The sequence below is a fragment of the Hemiscyllium ocellatum genome, chromosome 24, assembly GCF_020745735.1.
Source record: "Hemiscyllium ocellatum isolate sHemOce1 chromosome 24, sHemOce1.pat.X.cur, whole genome shotgun sequence".
Lineage (NCBI taxonomy): Eukaryota > Metazoa > Chordata > Chondrichthyes > Orectolobiformes > Hemiscylliidae > Hemiscyllium > Hemiscyllium ocellatum.
Genome location: NC_083424.1, coordinates 56,063,083 through 56,085,195, shown reverse-complemented (window position 1 = coordinate 56,085,195; position 22,113 = coordinate 56,063,083). Strand labels below are relative to the sequence as shown.

Below are 22,113 nucleotides of genomic sequence, written 5' to 3'. Positions count from 1 at the left end.
AATTTAAAAGGGAACCAAGGGGCAACTTGTTTTCCACACAGCGGATGGTGCGTGTATGGAATGAGCTGCCAGAGGTAGTAGAGTTGATACAATTACAACATTTAAAAGGCACCTGGATGTGTATATGAATAGAAAGGGTTTAGAGCTATACGGACTAGGTGCTCGCAGGTAGGATGAGATCGGGTTGGGATATCTGGTTGGCATGGACAAGTTGGACTGAAGGTTCTGTTTCTATGCTGTACATCTCTAGGACTAGATGTTCCACATCTCGTAATCCAAGGCTCCTTCACCTTACCATCTCTTCCTTGCCTCAGTGGGACAAACCTATCCAGCACTCACACCAAGTGCTCCCTAAACAACCTCCACATTTCTGTCATGCATTGCCCTGAGAAAATAGCTCAGTGGATAGCACTGCTGCCTCACAGCGCCAGGGACCTGGGTTCAATTCCAGTCTCAGGCGACCATCTGTGTGGAGTTTGCACATTCTCCCTGTGCCTGTGTGGGTTTCTTCCCACAGTCCAAAGATGTGCATGTTAGGTGAATTGGCCACGCTGAATTGCCCATTACTTTCAGGATGTGTAGATTAGGTGCATTAATCAGGGAAATGTAGAGTAATAGGATAGGGAAACAGGACTAAGTGGGATACTCTTCGTTGGGTTGGTGTGGACTTGTTGGGTCGAATGGCCTGTTTCCACACTGTAGGGATTCTATGATGATTCCATGATCTGTTCCACAGTTCCTGCCTAATAGCACTGTAATGCCCCCTCCCCCAACTAAATATTTTGCTATACCATCCACTCCTATCCCTCTCCATGACTATAGTAACAGGTCAGGACATTGTGATCACTACCAGCGAAATGCTCTCCCACCAAGAGTTCTAACCCCTGTCCTGGTTCATTGCCAAGCATCAAATCCAACATGACCTCCTCTCTCATCGGCCTATCCAAATATTGAGTCAAGAATCCTTCCTAGACACACCTGACAAAGTCTGCTCCATTCAGACTATTTTCACTAAGGAGGTTCCAGTCACCCATAACACACCCCGCCCCCCCCCCCCAACCCCCCCACCCCACCCCCGTTACTTCTGCATCTTTCCAAAATCTGATCCTCCATGTCTGTTGCTGTGGGGGATCTATAGAAAACTCCCAGTAAAGTGACTGCTCCTTTCTGGTTTCGGACTTCTACCCATAATGACTCAGTAGAGAAACCCTCCACCCCCACCCGCCCTTGACAACCCCTTTCATTAAGGTGTAACCCATTCCCACCTTCCCCAGAAGGCATCCCAATGATCCACATGTCTAAAGCCCTCCCTCCTACACCAGCTCTGAATGCATGCGTTCAGCTGCACTCACTCTGTTCCTAACCTCACTAGCCCATGGAACTGATAGCAATCCTGAGATTACTACTGTTTGGCCTACTTTTTAGCTTCTTTTTAGCACCCAGGAGACAACATACATTCCAGAGTCTCATTTGCGACCACAAACTCCTGTCTGTTCCTCTAACCATTGAATCTTCTATTAATAACATCTCCTGTTCTCCTCCCCAACAGTTTCCAAAGTGGTATATTTATTATTGATGGCAATGGCCACAGGGGATCCCTGCACTAACTGCCGATTTCCTTTCCCTCTCATGGGAGTCACCCAGCTACCTTTATCCTGTAAGTCAAGTGTGACTACCTTCCTATAGATCTTTAACCTCTTTAGCCTCCCAAATGATCCGAAGTTCATCCAGCTCCAGTTCCCTAATGCTGTCTGTGAGGAGCTCGAGTTGAGTGCATTTCTCACAGGTGAAGTCAGCAGGGATATTAGTGATAACCCTTACATCCCACATCCAGCAAGAGGAACATGCAGCTGCCCTAGCTTCCATTCCCTCTGCATAAAATTGCCAAGAGGTTTAAAAAAAAGCCATTACCTTAGCGACCCCTCAGTCTTTTTCTGGCTAGAGGAAGAGGACAGGTGATAGACACTAGACATTGTGTGTGAACTATTGCAAGGTCAATGCAGTTATAAAGACCAATGCGTATCCGATTCCACGTTTGGAAGATTGCGGAAAAGGTGGGACAGGCAACTTATATTTCTAAGTTGGACTTGCTCAGAATTGACTATTATTTGAAGTCATGTCATTTGTTATGAAAAACATGCCAGCCACATTCCAAAGACTAAGCAATAAGGTCATTTCCAGATTACCGAATTGTCTGGTTTATCTTGATGACCTAGATTGTTAGTCACACGTGGAAAGAACATTTGCATCCTTTAACAAAATTGTTCGATCAATTGTTGAGGGGCAGACTTGGTGATAAGCCTGGCTAAAAGTGAATTTACCAAAGCCCAAGTCACCTTCTTGGGCCACATTATTGGACATGGACAAATGGCCCTATGCATGCCATCGACAAAAAGTGCAGTACCATGACTCCAGGGATCGAGTGGGTCTTATTGGAAATTTGTTCCAAATTTTAGCAGGGTGGCTGCTCCACTCACTGAAACCCACTGAATCAATTGACAGCAAACTGTCAGAAGGCATTTGAGAGCCAGAAAGCTGTGTTAACCACTGCCCCAGTGTTTGCCACACCTAATTACAAAAAACCATTCAAGGCAGCCATCGATGAGAGTGATTTGGATGTCGGTGCTATGCTCTTACAGGAAGAGAATGATAAGATAGCAAGATCTATCAGGAATTTGAACAGTCATCAGATATATTCAACAGGTGAGAAAGAGACTTTGAGCTCAGTGCTGGCATTACAACATTTCAATGTTTACGTTACAAGTAACATATGACAATCATATACACTGATCAAACTCATTGAAGATTATGGAGAAGTTCAAGGTCAAACAGTCCAGACAGTTTAGATGGAGCTTGTTGTTACAGCCAATTTGAAAATTGTACACGTGGCAGGACGAGAAAACATAATTGCTGCTGCATTGCCGAGTCTTGGATAAGAAACTGGCATTCGGTGGCAGGAGTAAAAGGACTGAAACAATGTATTAGCGCACATTACATGGACTATAAATATATACCGGTGTTGTAGTGTACTAACAATTTAAGAGGATGGGGTTTTAAAATGAAGCCATCTTTAGATATTGATGGTTTTTTTATTTAGAAACAAGGTTATTCTGTCCCTAGTTTTTTTTTCCAGAGGGGCCATTAAAGGCAGAAGTTTCGATGTGTCTGGAAATATATCTACTTAAAAAAGCTTTTAAGCATTTTTTCTTAAAATAAAAAACACTTGTGCAGTGAAAAGGTAGTGGTCAGTTCTCCTGGTTGAGGGTTTGTTTGGTTTGAACAAGCTTTTTGCTTGCAGCTGCGAGTCAAGTTTTAGCTAGGAACCCAGAGAAGCTACTAAAGACAAAAAAAAAATCAATTCTATGCTGATCCTCACTCGTTCTCTGACATTATTCCTGTCAGAAACTATATTTGATTTTTACCTTCTTTTGCCAAGGGGGTGTTTCTGGGTATGTTGCAAAATTTGGAACATCATTAAGTTGCAATACAGTCGACTGGGTTTTCAGATAGGTTAAGTTATTCAAGGTGCACTTCTCTTTTGGAATGTTTCATTCAGTAGTCTGTAAATAAATTTTGTTTAAAACTCAGTGGTTGGGTCAGCTGCATAACACACTCCTAGAATATCCACGTTATAGCTGCTTAAAACAACTGGAAAGGTTAGTGTCTGCGTTCCGCTCATGAAATGTTTTGAGGGGGTCTAGCTTGCTCCATAACATCATTAGTATGCAGGTACAGCAAGTAATCAGGAAAGCTAATGAAATGCTACGTTTTATTATGAAGAGAATTGAATGCAAGGGAGTAATGTATGCAGTGTTCATCTTGTGTGTAAGTGCATTAGATGCAATTCAGACAGGGTTTGCTAGTCAATTACCTAGAATGAACAGATTGTCTTATGAGGAAAGATTGGATAGACTAAGCTAATACCTGCTGGAGATGAAACAAATAAGTGGCAACTTGATAGAGATCTTGACAGGGTGGAAGCAGAGAGAATGTTCCTTATTGTGGGAGAATTGAGAATTCAGGGGTCACTTAAAAAGTCACACATTACCCATTGGAGACATCCATGGGAGAGATTATTCTCTGTATAGGTGGTGCTCCTCCCCAAAAGTGGTTAGATTTAGAGCTTGGAATATTTATAAGGCACAGATATATGGACTCTTGGCATGTGTGTGAAAAGTTATCAGGGTAAGCAGGAATGTGGGATAATCAGATCATATGAGAGAGCAAAGAAGGGTCATATGTTAAGGGGTTAGCCCTGAATCCTTGATAGGAATCCTCACCTCAAACAGAGAAGGTTCACATCCCATTCCACAGACTTGAACACAGTCTAGGCTAACACTGCAATGCAGTTCTCCTGGTCAGAGATAGTCTTTCCAGACATAGGGAGAGGCAACAGCCCTATACTAAAGAATATACACCATTCTGGAGGTTTCTGTGAAAGGAGCAAGACATGCTGAGATGATCTTAATGTATATGGAGTGTAATACTTCACACAGAAATACTGTGTACAAAATCAGGGATGGTATTCTAAATACTTATAAAGCCCTGATCAGGCTTCAACTATTGCATCCATGTATACAGACCCAGCCAACAATGCCCACATTTTAAAAAAATTAAATCAAAAATAGCCCAAACCAGAGTTGGTTGTTCAACGTACTGCTGCATAACCCATGTCATACACACTCCAGGGATTCAGTCATCATTCGGCAGTTAGGTTTACTAATATGCAACTTCCAGTTACATATCATTACTACATCACACGTTACATATACCTTGAATTTCCCAATTTAGATCATGCCCTCCATCATCATTACTGGGAACAACTTCAATCAATGCTTGTTCTCCCTTGCTGACTCTTAGCTCTCCTTAAATTGAAAGATCAAGTCGTAGAATCAATCTAAGATCCTCTTTCACAAATGAACTGATCTAATTCCTTAGAAAAAAGGATGTGTAGTAGCATTTTTTCTCTCCTGTCCTTCCTAAATGACGAATACCCTTGAATATTCAATCCTTAGTCTTGGTCACTTTAGAGCCACATTTCTGCAATAGTAATTAGATCATACCCATTTACCCTATATACATTTTACATTATACATCGTATCCTTGGAACTCAGCCTTAGACAGTTGAGGGGGCTCAGTGTTCTGTATAATCAAGAGTTTTATACATTTTCTTATACATTAAAAAAAGGAAAGATTCTTGCTGTTCAACTTCACATTTGTCTTTTTTTTAAAAACAAAAAAATTGTATCACACAACTCAACAGCACTTGATTTTCAAGTTGTAAAAGTCATCCCTGGGTACACTATTGCAGTTGAACTTCCATTTCAGTTTACAGCCCACAAATTCACAAGATTTAATAGGCCAAAGAGACAGAAAAAGCTACCACCTTTAAAAGGAAATGAAGTGTTGTTTTAAAGGTGCTTCAACTTAACTTAACACCATCATCCATCCCTTGTAAAGCATTTAAGCAACTTCTTGCAATATTCTTCTCAAATCCTTAAACTATATCCATACAATCACCTTCTTGTTCATGCACCTGCTATTACATTATTTATCCTGGAAATGTGAACAATTTTTACATTGTTACAATGGGATTATTGATTCAACCATGCAATCTTGCATTTATTTGTATTTTTATTTAAATTTATTTTTTAGTTTGTTTCAGCAATTATTAGGCTCTTCCAGATGTTTTCTTTATTGACATGATTTAAAACAGTCCCCAAAACATTACCTTGGATTAACAGTTAAGCAATGAAAGATTAACAAAAAAAAGCGCTGATAAGAGGCCGTACATCACCATTTCCTTCAAAATGCTCACGAGCCAAAACTAATCCCAAAAATATCCTTTTCCACTGGACAGCATTTATTCTGAAACTGGTTTAATTTGTTCCAAAAGTATCCTGATGGTTTTTCTATTTTTAATTCATTGCTTGCAATGAGACTGCACGTACCCTGAAGTCACTCGCATCAATTGCATTTTAAAATACTTCAAGTCAGTGACAGACAAAAATGGTTCATTTATTAGGATTGCCTTCAACTTTTCAAAGGCTACTTGGCATTATGCTTGAACGTACCAGCTCTACTGGTTTTCAGAACAAATCTGTTAAAGTGACAGCTACTGCGCTGAAATTAGGGAAACAGTTCCGATGCATACAAATCTCACGATTTCCTCTTTGGTTTAGGAACAGGGAATTCTTTCAGAGCCTTCCACTTGAATGGTTTTTGGTAATACTTCCCTTGCCCCAAGGCATGTCTGAGACAAATTCCCCTCGTTTTTGTAGTATATATTGAACTATTGTTTTCATCTAAGCTTGACTATCGGCTTAACCAGAGGATTTTTTTTAAAAAATCAGTACTGATTCCCCAATAACCACAGTATGGTATATCCTGGTATATTTATCATGATTTTCTTGAATTTCTTAAGCAACTTTACTAGATCATCCCTTTGCCCTGCTTCTAAATACATCTGTCCCAGTATATGCTAGTCAAATTAGAGAAGGCAGTTTTTAAACTGTCACCTCGCCTTCTAGCTCAATCTTGCTATCCGTCATCTTTCCACCTGACATACACCTTCTACTTATCTTCCTATTAGGATGATATTTCCAGAATATAATTATGTGATATCTAACTCTTCATCTTGCCACCAGGAGTATCTATCTGATAAGTCACTCTACAAACCTTCCTTACTGACTTTCCTTAACCGTTGGTTGTGGGATCGCTTTGTGACACCTATCACTTACTGCTTATCATAGATTCCTTAGTGTGAAAGCCCACTGAGCTTACACTGACCATTCCATCCAGACGCACTGTCCCATCTTATCCTTGTAACCCTGCATTTACCATGGCTAATACAACTAGCCTGCTCATCCACGGAAACTATGAGCAATCCAATTAACCAGCACATCTTTGGACTGTGGAAGGAAACAGGAGCATCCAGAGGAAACACGTGCAAACACGCAAGAATGTGCAAACTCCACACAGATGGCCTAGATTGGCAGTGATTAAAGGTGCTGGTTTGATCACATTTTCAGGTTTTCTCACTAACGTTTTTGTCGTTTTACAGAACTGCTTTACATCCTTTGAAGACTTGAACAGGTGACTTACCTGTTCAGCATTCAAGCTTCCTGAATGCCTACATGTCCTGCCACATGAGTTTCAGCAGCTGCTTTTAATATCTCCTTCTGATATCTGGGCATTACTAATATTTAGAGTCATAGAGTTGTACAGCATGGAAACAGACCCTTCGGTCCAACCTGTCCATGCCAAACAGATATCCCAACCCAATCTAGTCCCACCTGCCAGCACCCGGCCCATATCCCTCCAAACCCTTCCTATTCATATACCCATGCAAATGCTTCTTAAATGTTACAATTGTACCAGCCTCCACCACATCCTCTGGCATCTCATTCCATACACGTACCACCCTCTGTGAGAAAAAGTTGCCCCTTAGGTCTCTTTTATATCTTTCCCCTCTCACCCTAAACCTATGCCCTCTAGTTCTGGACTCCCTGACCCCAGGGAAAAGACCTTGTCTATTTATCCTATCCATGCCCCTCAATTTTGTAAACCTCGAAAAAGGTCACCCCTCAGCCTCCGACGCTCCAGGGAAAACAGCCTGTAGCTCAGATCTTCCAACCCTGGCAACATCCTTGTAAATCTTTTCTGAACCCTTTCAAGTTTCACAACATCTTTCCGATAGGAAGGTGACCAGAATTGCACACAATATTCCAACAGTGGCCTAACCAAAGTCCTATACAGCCGCAACATGACTTCCCAACTCCTGTGCAACACATTTTTAAACTCTAACCAATAAAAGGAAAACATACCAAATGCCTTCTTCATTATCCTATCTACCTGCGATTCCACTTTCAAGGGGCTCTGAACCTGCACTCCAAGGTCTCTTTGTTCAGCAACACTCCCTAGGGCCTTACCATTAAGTGTATAAGTCCTGCTAAGATTTGCTTTCCCAAAATGCAGCGCCATGCATTTATCTGAATTAAACTCCATCTGCCACTTCTTAGCCCATTGGCCCATCTGGTCCAGATCCTGTTGTAATCTGAAGTAACCCTCTTTGCTGTCCACTACATCTCCAATTTTGGTGTCATCTGCAATCTTACTAACTATACCTCTTTTGTTCGCATCCAAATCATTTATGTAAATGACAAAAAGTAGAGGACCCAGCACCGATCTTTATGGCACTCCCCTTGTCACAGGCCTCCAGTCTGAAACAACCCTCCACCATCACCCTCTGTCTTCTACCATAGAGCCAGTTCTGTATCCAAATGGCTAGTTCTCCCTGTTTTCCATGAGATCTAACCTTGCTAATCAGTCTCCCATGGGGAACCTTGTCGAATGCCTTACTGAAGTCCATATACATCACATCTACTGCTCTGCCCTCAACCTTCTTTGTTACTTCTTCAAACAACTCAAATCAAGTTTGAGAGACATGATTTCCCATGCACAAAGCCATGTTGATTTTCCCATATCAGTCATTGCCTTTCCAAATACATGTACATCCTGTCCCTCAGGATTCCCTCCAACAACTTGCCCACCACTGAGGTCAGGCTCACCAAGAGTCCACGGATTGATGAGGTGGTCTCCATTTTCTCATTAGAACTCTGTCAGAAAGGTTGACTTTGTTAGAATTATAATCCCTGGAGTTCAGAAGACACTCAATGAAACCTATAAAATTCTGACAGGACAAGTCAGGGTAGATGCAGGAAGGAAGTTTACAATTGCGATGGGGGAAGGGCCAGAACCATTGATCACCATCTAAGGGTACAGAATAAACATTTTAGGACTAAGATGAGGAGAAATTTCTTCAAGAGAATGGTGAGCCTGTGGAACACAAAGTGGTCAAGGTTAAAACATTGTTATTTCCATCTCCTTGAAATCACACAATCGGTTAAAGAGATCAAAGAACATGGGAAGGAGGAGGAACAGCCTATCAAGTTCAGTGATTAGCCATGATCAAATTGAATAGCAAAGCAGGCTTGATGGGCTGAATGGCCTACTTCTGATCCTACTTTCTATGTTTTAACATAATAGCACTCCAGCCTCAGCTCAATTGTAAGCCACTTGTATCATCTTAATTATCTTCGAGTCTGCTTTGAATTTCAAATAGCAGAGACTTTTCCAACACTTCTGAATCATTCCCGTCCTTAAAGAAAGTTTTGGCTACTGACAGTTTGTGGTATTACTGACCTCCAGTGATGGACTTGTAGAAATTGCTTTGGTAACCACACACTATGGAAAAATACCTGGAATTACTTAGATTAGATTAATTAATTAGATTACTTAGTGTGGAAACAGGCCTTTCGGCCCAACAAGTCCACACCGACCTGCCGAAGTGCAACCCACCCATACCCCTACATTTTGCCCCTTACCTAACACTACGGGCAATTTTAGCATGGCCAATTCACCTGACCCGCACATCTTTGGATTGTGGGAAGGAAACCCGAGCACCAGGAGGAAACCCACGCAGACACGGGGAGAACGTGCAAACTCCACACAGTCAGTCGCCTGAGACGGGAATTGAACCCGGGTCTCTGGCGCTGTAAGGCAGCAGTGCTAACCATGTGCCACCCTACTTCTGCCAACTGTTTTATTTCTTTAACCTCAATCAGGTGTTGTGATTAAAGGTGGTGAAGTTATAACTTTTATAAAAACATTATCTGGGAGGATATTGACTCCATCCACAGAAATTTTAGCAATTCCTATAACCACTAGTCCAGATACCAAAGTAACTCTCTAATTCCACTTCATACAATTACACTTTGCACTTATCCTCTTGTGAAAAAATTTCAAGACATTTTATTCCATTTCTCTATTTCTTTAAAGTTATTAATATAAGGTGGTATCTACTGACCCCGTCTGTCATGATCACCAAGTATCCTTTATTCTGGATTGTATATACTATTACAGAAAAGTGACTTTACCTACTTACTACACTTTATAAAGAACAATCAGTGCATACGATCTAATAATTCAATCTCCTCATTCTTCTGATGTTTGACAACTGTTTGAATTTTATATTTGCAAGTCAGTCTCCCCATATTCTACTAGATCAATCACCGACTGCCAGATAATTTCTGCATTTGCATTTTCTTAAACCCCAGCACAACCATGAGGTAAACTGGAAAAAATTTAAATTCCCAGCTGTTAAGCAACGCTTGACTAAATTACTTGGCAGGTTTCACATTACTTCACACATTTTGATTTTTTTTTTTAAGGGCAATCTCGGGGTTCAATTTAAAGAGGTAAGTCAAAAGGAGGAGAGATCAAGGCGGTAGTGTCCTCCTCCTGCTCAACGTAAAACGTCGAGCACAGTTCCAATGCCTAGAGCATAGCGTGTGTAGAAAAATGTATCCAACTGCAGATCCTGCAGCTCAGATTTTAGAGCTGGAGTGGCAGCTGCGGATACTGGAGCATCCACAAGGCTCAGAGTACTGTGGATGACATGTACAGAGGTAGTCAGTTCACAGGCTACAACTCCACTGACAGGTAGGGAACAGATAACTACCATGCAGAGTAAGAAGACTTGGAAGGCATTCCAGGAGTCTCATGTGTCTATTCCTCAACTAACAGATATACCACTTTGGATACCGGGACCAGTTGTAGGGGAGGTGGGAGCAGTAAAAGCTGAATGTGTTGCAACTAGGCTGTAATGGCACTGGTGTGCCGAAGGAATATTTACTCATGCATGTAATATCTACTAAGGATGCTGCTAGACATGCTCAGTTTTGCCAGCAATTTCTGTTTTCATTTCAGAGTCCAGAAGCAGCAGTTCTTTATTTTATCTACTCATGCAGTTGCAAAAGGATTAAACTAAACTGGTTTTGGGGGGGGACGGGACCCATCCAGGGAGACAGAACAGAGTGAGACAAGGGCAAAAACGGAATGAGAAATAAGTGACAGGCAGTGAATTCAAGGGCAAGATTAAAGCAGAGCCACAGTGCAAACTAATGTAAGCGAGACTAAGAATTTGAAAAAGCAAAGCCTTAATGCAGAGCTTAATCCAGGGGTATTCAATTTTTAGGAAGGGCAGGCAAGTGGAAAAGAAGTTGGAACAGCTTGCTAATAAAACACTAATTAACACAATAGTGACAAAAAATATTACCTCCAGTGAAGTGGAATCTATATGGGTGGAGCTTAATTAAGACCATGGAGCAGAAAATGACAGCCGGGGTCAAATATACAGACCCCCCCAAACTATAGTGGTAATGCCAGGGAAGATATTAAATAGGAAATTAGATATGCTAACAATGGCACAGATGTAATTATGGATGACTTAATTCTGCATACAGATTAGGCAAATTAAATCAATACCATAGAGGAGCAATTTCTGGAATGTGTATGGGATGGGTTTCTGGATCAGTACAAAGAGGATATCCAAGACTGGGAATTAGAAAGGGCCCCTTGCGAAGAGGGACCATAATATGACAATTCTTCATTAAGGTGGAGAGTGATGTAACTAATTCTCAGACTAAGGTTCTGAATCTAAATAAAGGAAACTATTTGAAGTGTGAGCTGGTTATGATAAATGGGAGAAAGTTACTGAAAGGGATGATTATGGACAGGCAATGACAAACATTAAAGAGCCTGTGGAACAAATATAAAACAGGAAACATAGCCCAAATGGGAACTAGTCTATGGCTAGCAAGAGAAATTTGCAATAGTATGAGAGGCATACAAATTGGTCAAAAAAGAACTGGATGCAGTTTAGATTTAGCAACAGAGGATTAAAAAAAAAATTCATTCAGGGTAGTGTCCTAGGCTCAACAACCTTCAGCCAGTTCACCTTCCCTCTGTCACAAGATCAGAGCTGGGGATGTTCGCTGATGATTGCTGTGTCAGCACCATTCTCAACTCCTCAGATACTGAAGCAGTCAGTGCTCAAATGCAACAAGATCTAGACAATATCCAGCCTTGGGCCAACAAGTAGCAAGTAACATTCACGCCATATAGATGCCAGACATGTACTAACCACCGACTCTTGACATTCAATGGTATGACAAAATCACCGAATCCCCCATTGTCAACATCCTTGGAGTTACCATTGCCCAGAAACCTAACTGGACTCACCACATAAACACAGTGGCTAGAAGAGGGCGGCACGGTGGCACAGTGGTTAGCACTGCTGCCTCACAGCGCCCGAGACCCGGGTTCAATTCCCAACTCAGGCGACTGACTGTGTGGAGTTTGCACGTTCTCCCTGTGTCTGCGTGGGTTTCCTCCGGGTGCTCCGGTTTCCTCCCACAGTCCAAAGATGTGCGGGTCAGGTGAATTGGCCATGCTAAATTGCCCGTAGTGTTAGGTAAGGGGTAAATGTAGGGGTATGGGTGGGTTGCGCTTTGGCGGGTCGGTGTGGACTTGTTGGGCCGAAGGACCTGTTTCCACACTGTAAGTGATCTAAGAGCAGGTCAGAGATCAGAGATACTATGGCGAGTAATTCACCTCCTGACACCCCAAACTCTATCCACCATCTACAAGGCACAGATCAGGATTGTGACGGAATACTCCCCATTTGCCTGGATGGGTGCAGCTCCAACAACACTCAAGAAGCTTGACACCATCCAGAACAAAGCAAGCCGCTTGACTGGCACCACATATACAAACATTTAATCCCTCCACCATCGGTGCTCAGTAGCAGCAGTGTTTACTATCTACAAGATGCACTGCAGAAATTCATCAAAGATCCTTAGACAGCACCTTCCAACCCCACGGGCCTGTCAATCTTGTGGTCATCTGCAAATTTGGGAAACGTGATTAGTCGTGATTCCAACAATGACTCCTGGGGAACTCCACTAGTCAGCAGCTGCCAATCTGAAAAAGAACCCTTTATCTACTCTCAGTCTTCTGCCAGTCAGCCAATCCCATATGCATGCTAGCACCTAGTGCCCAAGACTTAAGTTCTTATCTTATTTAGCATCCTGAGTGGCACCTTGACATAGGCCTTCTGGAAATTCGGAAAATAGATCACATTCACTGGCTCTCTTTTGTCTAACTGGTGTTTTACCTCAAAAGAATTCCAACCGATTCATCAGGCATGATTCAGCCCTATTTTCCTGCACTTTCAAATACTCCACAATCTCATGTTTAATAATGGACTCTAAAATCCAACCAACGAGCCAGGTCAGGCTAACCAGCTTATTGTTTCCTGCTTTCTGTCTCCTTCCCTTTTAAAAGGGATGTTATCTTAGCCATTTTCCAGTTCTCTGGGACCCTCTAACTCAAATGATTCCAGAAATCACCAATACCTCCAAAATCTCCTGAGCGCTCTCAAGTATCTGAGGTGAAGTCCATCTCACCCAGGTGATTTATCCATCTTTCAGCCTTACCCAGTACCTTTTCCTTAGTGACGGCACTGCATTCACCACTGCACCCTCTCTGGTGGTTCTAGTATGCTACAAGTGTATGTGTGTCCATGTACATGGTGAAAGACATGTTACCTAATCAGTTCCGTGCTATTTCTTTGTTCCCCATTACTACTTATCCAGCCTCATTTTCCAACAATCCAATGTCCACTCTTGCCTTTCTCTTACTTTTTAAGTACCTAACAATATTCTTGCAATCTTTTATCTTACTAACTAGCTTGCCCTCAATTCTTGCTTTTTTTTAAAAAAGATATCCTTTGGTAACTTTTAAGGCTTCTCACTGAACTTCACCACATTGTATGTTTCAAAACAATTCAAATTTTACTGTGTTGCAAATACAGGTATAGGGAGGCTGATTTGCTTTGGCTATCTGTCCTCATGTTGTAACATGGAGTCCAGTGAGAGGAAGGAAATCGTGCAGGGAATTGATGGGATTAAAGGCCAATTATTCCCCGGGACCCAATAATCCACATCCTAGAAGTGGACCAAGAAATACTGAATTAATTGGCGGCCATCTTTCTAAACATACTGGAATGGTTTCTATGGATTGGGGGCTCGAATATAATCCCACCATTTAAAAAAGGCAGCATGGTGGCTCAGTGGTTAGCACGGCTGCCTCACAGCACCAGGGATCTAGGTCCGATTCCAGCCTTGGGTGACCATTTGTGTCAAGTTTACAAATTCTTCCCATGTTTGCATGGGTTTCATCCCACAATCCAAAGATGTGCGGGTTAGGTGAACTGGCCATACAAAATTACACAGTGTTCAGGGATGTGTAGATTAGGAGCATTATTCAGGGGAAAGTGTAAAAGTAATAGGGTAGGGGAATGGGTGTGGATGGGACACTCTTCAGAGGGTCAGTGTGGACTTGTTGGGCCTAATAGCTTGTTTCCACACTGAAGTGATTCTGATTCCATGGTAGAGAGAATAGAGAATTATAGATCAGTTAGCCTGACATCAGTAGTGGGGAAAATGCTAAAGATTTAAAAGCAGAGCACTTGCAAAACAGTGACAAGATCAGAGAGTCCGCGTGGATTTACGAAAGAGAAATTATGCTGGTCAAATCTGATGGAAGTTTGAGAACAAGCAAGGAGAGTTAAAAAGGGGAACCAGAGGATGTGGCTTACTTGGAATTTCAGAAGATTTTTGGCAAGGTCCTATATAAGAGGTTAGTATGTCAAGTTAAACATTATGGGAATGATTGCACTAGAAGGAATGTAGAGGAGGTTTGCCAGGATGTTGAGTGGGTTGGAGCATCTGAGCTAGGAAAAGAGGCTGGAATAGCTCGTTTTTTTTTCCATTGGACTGGAGAAGGTTCAGTCATCATATAGAAGTGCATAAGATTGAGGGGCATGGACAGGTTGGACAAAAAGCAGCTGTTCCAATCAGTTGAAGCAGCAATAAACCAAGAATGTAATTTCAGTTGAAGGGTCAGAAGTTTATAAGCGATTTGAGAAAAAAAAAAGCTTTTTACTCAGATGGTGGGAATCTGGAATGCCTGGGACAGTAGAAACAGGAAACCTCACAGCCTTTTAAAAAAAAATATGTTGGAATGACCATTTGAAGTGTCATAACAGTCAAGGGTTAATTGCTGGAAGGTGTGATTAGCGTAAATGGATTGGTTTAGACTTGATGGACCAAAGGGCCTCTTCTCTACTGTATGACTATGAAACTATGACTCTCAGAGTAGCAGATAGTTTACTGACATCGATAGAGAACTGGTTGGTAGTTAGGAAACAAATAATAGAAACAAAAGAAACTTCTTCTAATTGACAGCCAGTGACTATTGGGGTACTACAAGGATCAGTGTTTAGATCCCCTATTCACAATACATGTTAATGATTTAGGTGAGGAAACTAAAAGTAATACTTCCATCTTTGCAGGTGACACAAAGCTGACTGGAAGGGTGAACTGTGAGGAGGATGCTTCAGTGTGATTTGGACAAATTCATCAGATAGATCCCAGATGAAGTATAATATGTACAAATATAAAGTTATCCACATTGGTAGCAAAAACAGGTCAGCAGATTATTATCTGAATGGCAATAGATCAGGAAAGCAAGAGGTGCAACCAGACACAGGTGTTCTTGAAAGTTAGCATACAGGTGCAGCAGGCAAATGGTACGTTGGTCTTCATAGCAAGGGGATTCAAATACAGGAGCAGAAAAGTCTTGCTGCAATTATGCAGAACTTGAAGAGTATTGTGTGCAGTTTTGATCTCCTTATCTGAAGAAGGACATTCTAGCTGTGGAGGGAGGAAGGAACCACAAAGATTTACCAGACTGATTCCTGGCAAGACTGGCATATGAAGAAAGATTGGATCAGTTAGCACTCTAATCATTGGAGTTCAGAAGAATGAGGGTAGATCTCAGAAACCTATAATAGCATTAGACAGGGTAAATACAGAAAGACTACCCCCACTGACTGGAGGGGAGGGAGGAGTCCAGAATTAGCGAGCACAGTTTAAGGATACAGAATATGGCATTTAGGACAGAGGAGAAGGAATTTGTTTGGTGTGCCTGTAGAATTCTCTGCCACGAAAGCCGTTGAGGCCAAAACAAATGAATGCTTTCAAGAAGGAGTTAGGTTTAGTTCTTAGGGCTAAAGAGGCTGAAAGGTTATGGAGCAAAAGCAGGGACTGAGTTGGATGATCACTTATGATCAGAGTGAATGACAGATGGTGCAATGGCCAAATGGCCTACTCCTGCTCATATTTTCTAAGTTTTGATTCTTTACAGATTCACAACCAAAAATAACAGGTTTGAAAAAAGAAAACAAGGCAACACAGCTCATCGGCTAGAAACAGAATTGAAAAGTAGGATGGGTGAAGCTGTATCTGAACTTTCACAATAGAGATTCTCCATCATGAAGAAAATGAAGCATATACCTGGAAATCCCAAGTTCCACCCTGTAAACAACACTTCCAACTTTCACATATTGGGTCAGAGTAAAGACACGCATGAGTCAACAGACAGATGGCAACTTAAATGATCAGATGCCTCCAGTTGAGGTACTCAGTGAGGAACCCTGTATGTGCAAAGCAGAAATTGCGATATAATTTCTTGGATAGCCATCATACTCTTTTGAAGAGATACCTCCTTGGATCTGGTCTCCGGAGACATTTAGAGAGCTAGAGATAGTAAGGCACCATTGAGGAGATATGAGATACCTTTAACCTTGAGTAAAATGAGTCATTCTTAAACAAAAAATACATAAATACATGGGGGGTTATTGTTCTGTCAAATAATGTCAGAAAACTGGTGATTCCTTTCCTGATTAAAAATCTGTCTGTCTCAGCCTTAAATATACTTAATGATTCAGCCTCAAAACCCCTCCGATAAATAATTCCTCCAAAGAGAAATTCCTCTCATCTTTGCCTTAGATGGACGGCCCCTTATTCTGAGATAATGCCCTCTAGTCCTAAATTCTTCTACAGGGGAAACAACTTTTTCACATCAATCCTGTCAAATTCTCTAATAATGTTATGATTCAATGAGGCAGTCTCATTCTTCAACATGCTAACAAGAAAAAGCTCAACCTATTCAACCTCTCCTCATAAAACAATCTCTCCATAGCTTACATCAGCCTAGCAAAATTTCTCTGTACCGCCTCCAACACCAGTATCTTTCCTGAGGTAGGTAAGGGGATTAAAACTCTTCACAGTATTCCAGTGGGAATTTATCACTTCTCTGCACCTAATCTGGGAGCAAAACCCCAGTTCTTGATCAGACCATTTCACTAAAAGAATTTAAAAAAGGGGGTGCAGAAAGAAAAATTGCACAGGTAATACCAGAACTAAAAGATTATATTTATCAGGAAAGTCTAATCAAGCTCAAAAATTAGGCACTTTTCTGCAAAAAAAAAGTGGTGATCATTTGGAGGCCTGAATTTATTAAAAGATTCAATAAAGCAGACCTGAAGAAAATATTTCTAATTCTAGGGGTGTCTAAAGCTAGGAACCCAAAAACGTAAGAGTATTTAAAGGAAGGTTTTTATCTAGAAGATGGAACTTACTACCACTGGGAGTGTCTGAAATGAATAAAGTTTAAAGGAAACGTTTAAAGGAAAGCTAGATAAACAGAGGGAAACAGGAAATAGAAAGATTTTTCAGATATGGTGAGAGAAGGTATATACAGAGGAAAATCGATTATCCGAATACCAATAATCCAAAAAACGGAGTATCCGAAGGACATCGAGGTCCCGATAGAAACATTACACTAAAGATGTGTTTCCAGCAGTGACCGCGTCTTTTGTTTCTATGATTAAAAGGTACCATCTCCAAATGACTAACCTCCCTCCTTTTTTTCTCTCTCTCTCGAGTTCTACAGAGGGGTGTACCCTAACCCCCTCCCCAGGAATAATCTCTCCAATATTGTCCTGTATAGGGCAAACATGGAACCTGTCAAAAAATTCCAGTAAAAAGTTGCGTGTGTCTGTGGTTGTGTCTGTGTGCGTGCTATTTGAAGACTCACCCCACAAAGACAGCGACAGGTGCCTTGTTGTTGGCGTACAGTCCAGCTGCCCTGGAGAGGGGCCGGGAGTGGACGGGTGGTGGTGAGGGGGCTGTGTTGGGGGCGGGGATTTGCAAACTTTGTGCTGGGGGCAGGGCTGGACTGGGTTGGGGACAGGGGCTCACGCACTGTGCGCTGGGGGGCAGGGTCGGTGTTGGACAGTGGGGGTGGCGCAGTGTTGGAGGCTGGGTCTCTCACACAGTGTGCTGCTGCAGTCTCCTGACTAGAGAGCAGACTTTAAAAACCCCAAGCCCCAGAGGAAAGGCATTTACTCAATTTTTCGAATAATCGATTATCCAAACGAAATAGCGCCTGCCCATCACATTCGGATAATCGAGTTTCCACTGTACAGAGGAACCACTTGGCCCTATTTGTAGTCTGTAAGTGAAGTGTCATTTCTTAGGACGTCCACAGTCATTGCACTGGTTTCAATTCAAACACTGAAGCAAGCCCACACCATCCCACACCTGCTCAGACACAGGGGAATCAGTAGGAAGGAGAATCTTGTTCTGAATAAGTCCCACTCGCACAACTCGAGGCTGACGGAGCTGCTCTGTGGCGGCCTCAAATCCAAAACCCTTTAGCTGAAAGTCCTTCTCCAGAGAGGCTGTCAAAGCTGACTTCGGCAAATCCAGCTTTCTGCAAAACAGAAAATGTACACTTAATGCTCGACAATCTAAAATTCGGGCTTTTATTTTCATTTATACAACTACTTTCCACAAAATCTCAGTTGCTCCCATGCATATGTTGCTTTTGCCCTTCCGGATCAAACCAGTTGTGATTTTAGAAGGTGCTGCTTAAGGATCTTTGGTGAATGTCTGTAGTCTACCTTGTCAGCAGAACACTGCTGTGAGTCAATGTTGGTGGCAGAGGGAGTGGACGATTGTGGATATGGTGCCAATCAAGTGGGTTACATTGTTCTGGATGGTGTCAAGCTAGTTCAGTGTTGTTGGAGCTGCATCCATTCAGGTTTTCCTTCATTGAGTAAGGATATTGCATACAAAAGCAGACATGTAACTTTGAAACTAAACAAGAACTAATTAGGCCTCAGCTAGGGTTTCAGGAAGGACATTAGGGAGAGCACAAAAGAGATTTACAAAAATGTTGCCAGGCCTTGGAGATTATAGCTATGAGGAACTAAATGAAGGTGTACAAAATAAAACAATGGCACAATGGCAGCACTGCTGCCTCACAGCGCCAGGAACCCAGGTTTGATTCCCACCTCTGATGACTGTGTGGAGTTTGCACATTCTCCCCATGTCTGTGTGGGTTTCCTATGGGTGCTCTGGTTTCCTCCCACAGTCCAAAGAGGTGCAGGTCAGGTGAATCGGCTGTGCTAAATTGCACAGTGTTAGTCACATTAGTCAGGGGTAAATATAGGATAGGGGAATGGGTCTGGGTGGATTACTCTTCGGAGGTAAGGTGAATGTTTCATTGTGGGGTCCAAGGGCCTGCTTCCATAATGTATGGAATCTAATCTAATCTTTCAAAAAAAAAGGAACTTCGATATCATGGATATGGAAGACGTCTTTTCAAGACAGAGGGGTCAATTACAAGAAGGTACAGGTTTAAAGGTGATAGGTAGAAGGCTCAGATGGAACATGAGTGGGTATCTGTCCATTGCCTAGTTTGGTGTTTTAGAGAGAGACAAATTACTTAAACAAACAACTTATTTAAAGTGGAGGTGCTGTTAACTGCAAGGGATGAAGGAGTGGGAATAGAATGGACAGCTAATTTATTTAGTCAGTGTAAACACGATGGGCTGAATGCCTTCTTTCAGTGCTATAACTTTTCTCTGGTTCTATGACATCGTGCAGCCAGGTCTCTCTTGACTGGATCAAAGTATCTCTGCTCATGGTAGTAAATCTGTAAACACAAGATTTGCTATTAACAGAAACAGTTTGGGGTCAGTTTAAGATAAAAAGCTTAAGAAACTATTTAGCAAGTCAGCAAGTATTGTGAATCAAAGAAAACTTTGTACTTGTACCTTTTTTCACCTCGAGATCTAAAAATTTAGAGCCAATGAAACATTCACTGCTCTAATTTAAGAAACATGCCAATATTGACCACAGCAGGAGCTCATGAACAGCAAGGTGTTAATGACTATCAGTCACTTGTGAAACTCATTAAGTGGACAGGATTAGAAGAACTAAGCATGGAAGTAAAACATTTGGCCCATCCATTCCAGCACTGCCATTCGTTAAGATCAAGGCCGGTCTGATTCTGGCCTCAAGTCTGACTTCCTTACTGTACTCCATAACCCTAGTCTTGTTGATCAAAAACCTACAAGCTCAACCTCAAATACACTCAGGTTTGCCTGAAACTTGGTCTTCCAGAAGGAATTAACCCAGACCAAGTGTTGCAAACAAGCACATTTCAAGGTTCAGGACGACATGCTGAGGGACGCATTAAAGAGAAGGCTTTTATATAGGAAACGATCAACATCACAGTATATGCCTAACATGTTGTAGGGCCAGTTAAGCATGTAGTCACATTTGAAATATGGGAAACAGCAGCTAATTAATGCACAAAGACCCACAAAAGTAGTGGGAAAGATATACCCCCAAATAATCTGTTTTTTTTGCGACCTTGATTCAAAAGTAAATGTTGGCCACTACTTCAGGTACAGAGACATTCCTTGCTCTCCATGCAAAGCCAGCTCCTCTGACAGAGCAACACTCCCTCAGTACCGCATCGGAGACCCTTCTACCACAAAGTCTTGCGTTTAGTAAGACAACTTTGTGTGGACGGGTGAAGTTTAGTTCGGGACAAATTAATGAAATGAGTTACAAAGGGGAAAAAAACCTCAGAAATCTAAGTGCTGACGGGACAGCAGGCTGACCCACACCCTCGGCCTGGAGCCGCGGGGCTCTCTGGGGATTGTAGTTCACTAACACACACACACACTGTGCGGGGACTACATTCTACCATCCGCTCCTCACCTCGTCTCTTTGCCATATAGCATCCTCCGGACATGCTGGAACACCGCGGGTGGAAGGTGCTCCTCTAGACAGTCCTCCAGAGAGCTGACCTCCTCAGCCGCCATCTTCGCCGCCATTACCGGCCGCCCAGAGAAACTGCTGGAAACATTGCGGAGGCCCCGCCCCCCCCCTGTCCGGATTGGATAGACTACCGCTCTCCTTTGTCCTGATTGGACAAGTGTCGGCCCGTCACCTGTCCAGTTTGGGCAGCCCTGGCCACACCCCTAATTGTGATGAGTTGGAGATGCTGCAGTGGGACAAAGTTAAAAGTCACACAGCACCAGGTCATAGTCCAACAGGTTTAGGTTAGATTACTTACAGTGTGGAAACAGGCCCTTCAGCCCAACAAGTCCACACCGACCCACCGAAACACATCCCACCCAGACCCATTCCCCTACATTTACCCCGTCACCTAACACTACAGGCAATGTAGCATGGCCAATTCACCTAACCTGCACATTTTTGTGACTGTGGGAGGAAACCAGAGCGTCCGGAGGAAACCCGCGCAGACACAGGGAGAATGTGCAAACTCCACACAGTCAGTCCCCTGACACAGGAATTGAACCCGGGTCTCTGGCGCTGTGAGGCAGCAGTGCTAACCACTGTGCCACCAAGCACACTAGCTTTTGGAGCGACGCTCCTTCAATCCTGATGAAGGATCACCTGATGAAGGACCGTTGCTCCGAAAGCTAGTGTGCTTCCAATTAAACCCCTAATTGTGGTGCTGGAAAAGCACAGCAAGTCAGGCAGCATCCGAGGGGCAGGAGAATAGATGTTCCGGGCCAGAGTTCTTCATCAGGAATATCAGCACTACACTCTCAACTCCGAGCTCCAGTATCTGCAGTCCTCACTTTCTCCACGCCCTTAATTGGCCAACAATGCCCTGCGAAATGAGGTGGTGAGGATTGCATTTGTATTGCATCCTTCCCAATCTGCACCAACCCCACTCACGTGAGAAACAGTGGCCAATTTGCGAACCTACAAGCAACAATGAGATAAAAACTGAAAGAACTGCAGATTATGTAAATCAGAGACGAAGACAGAAATTGCTCTGTTTTGAACAACAGGTTCTGGCAGCATCTGTGAAGAGAAATCAGGATGTGGAGGTGCCTGTGTTGGACCAGGGTGGACAAGGTCAGAAGTCACAGACACCAGCTTGTAGTGCAACAGGTTTATTTCAAATCACAAGCTTTCAGAATACTGTCCCTTTGTCAAGTGAAGTAAGGAAAAGCACATGGACACAGAA

General features: G+C 42.5%; 1 protein-coding gene across 2 annotated transcripts in view; it reads right to left on the bottom strand.

The window, feature by feature from the left end:
- Positions 1–20,958, bottom strand: part of upb1 (ureidopropionase, beta) — a 136,412-nt gene extending 115,454 nt beyond the window's left edge. For both annotated transcript variants that reach the window (XM_060844090.1, XM_060844093.1), the window contains exons 1-2: positions 20,829–20,958; positions 18,354–18,525 (exon numbers count right to left, since the gene is read on the bottom strand). In XM_060844090.1, the coding sequence (XP_060700073.1) occupies positions 18,354–18,525; positions 20,829–20,944 (288 nt within the window). In that variant the 5' untranslated portion in view covers positions 20,945–20,958. The remainder of the gene's footprint in view (positions 1–18,353; positions 18,526–20,828) is intronic.
- Positions 20,959–22,113: the final 1,155 nt, after the last annotated feature.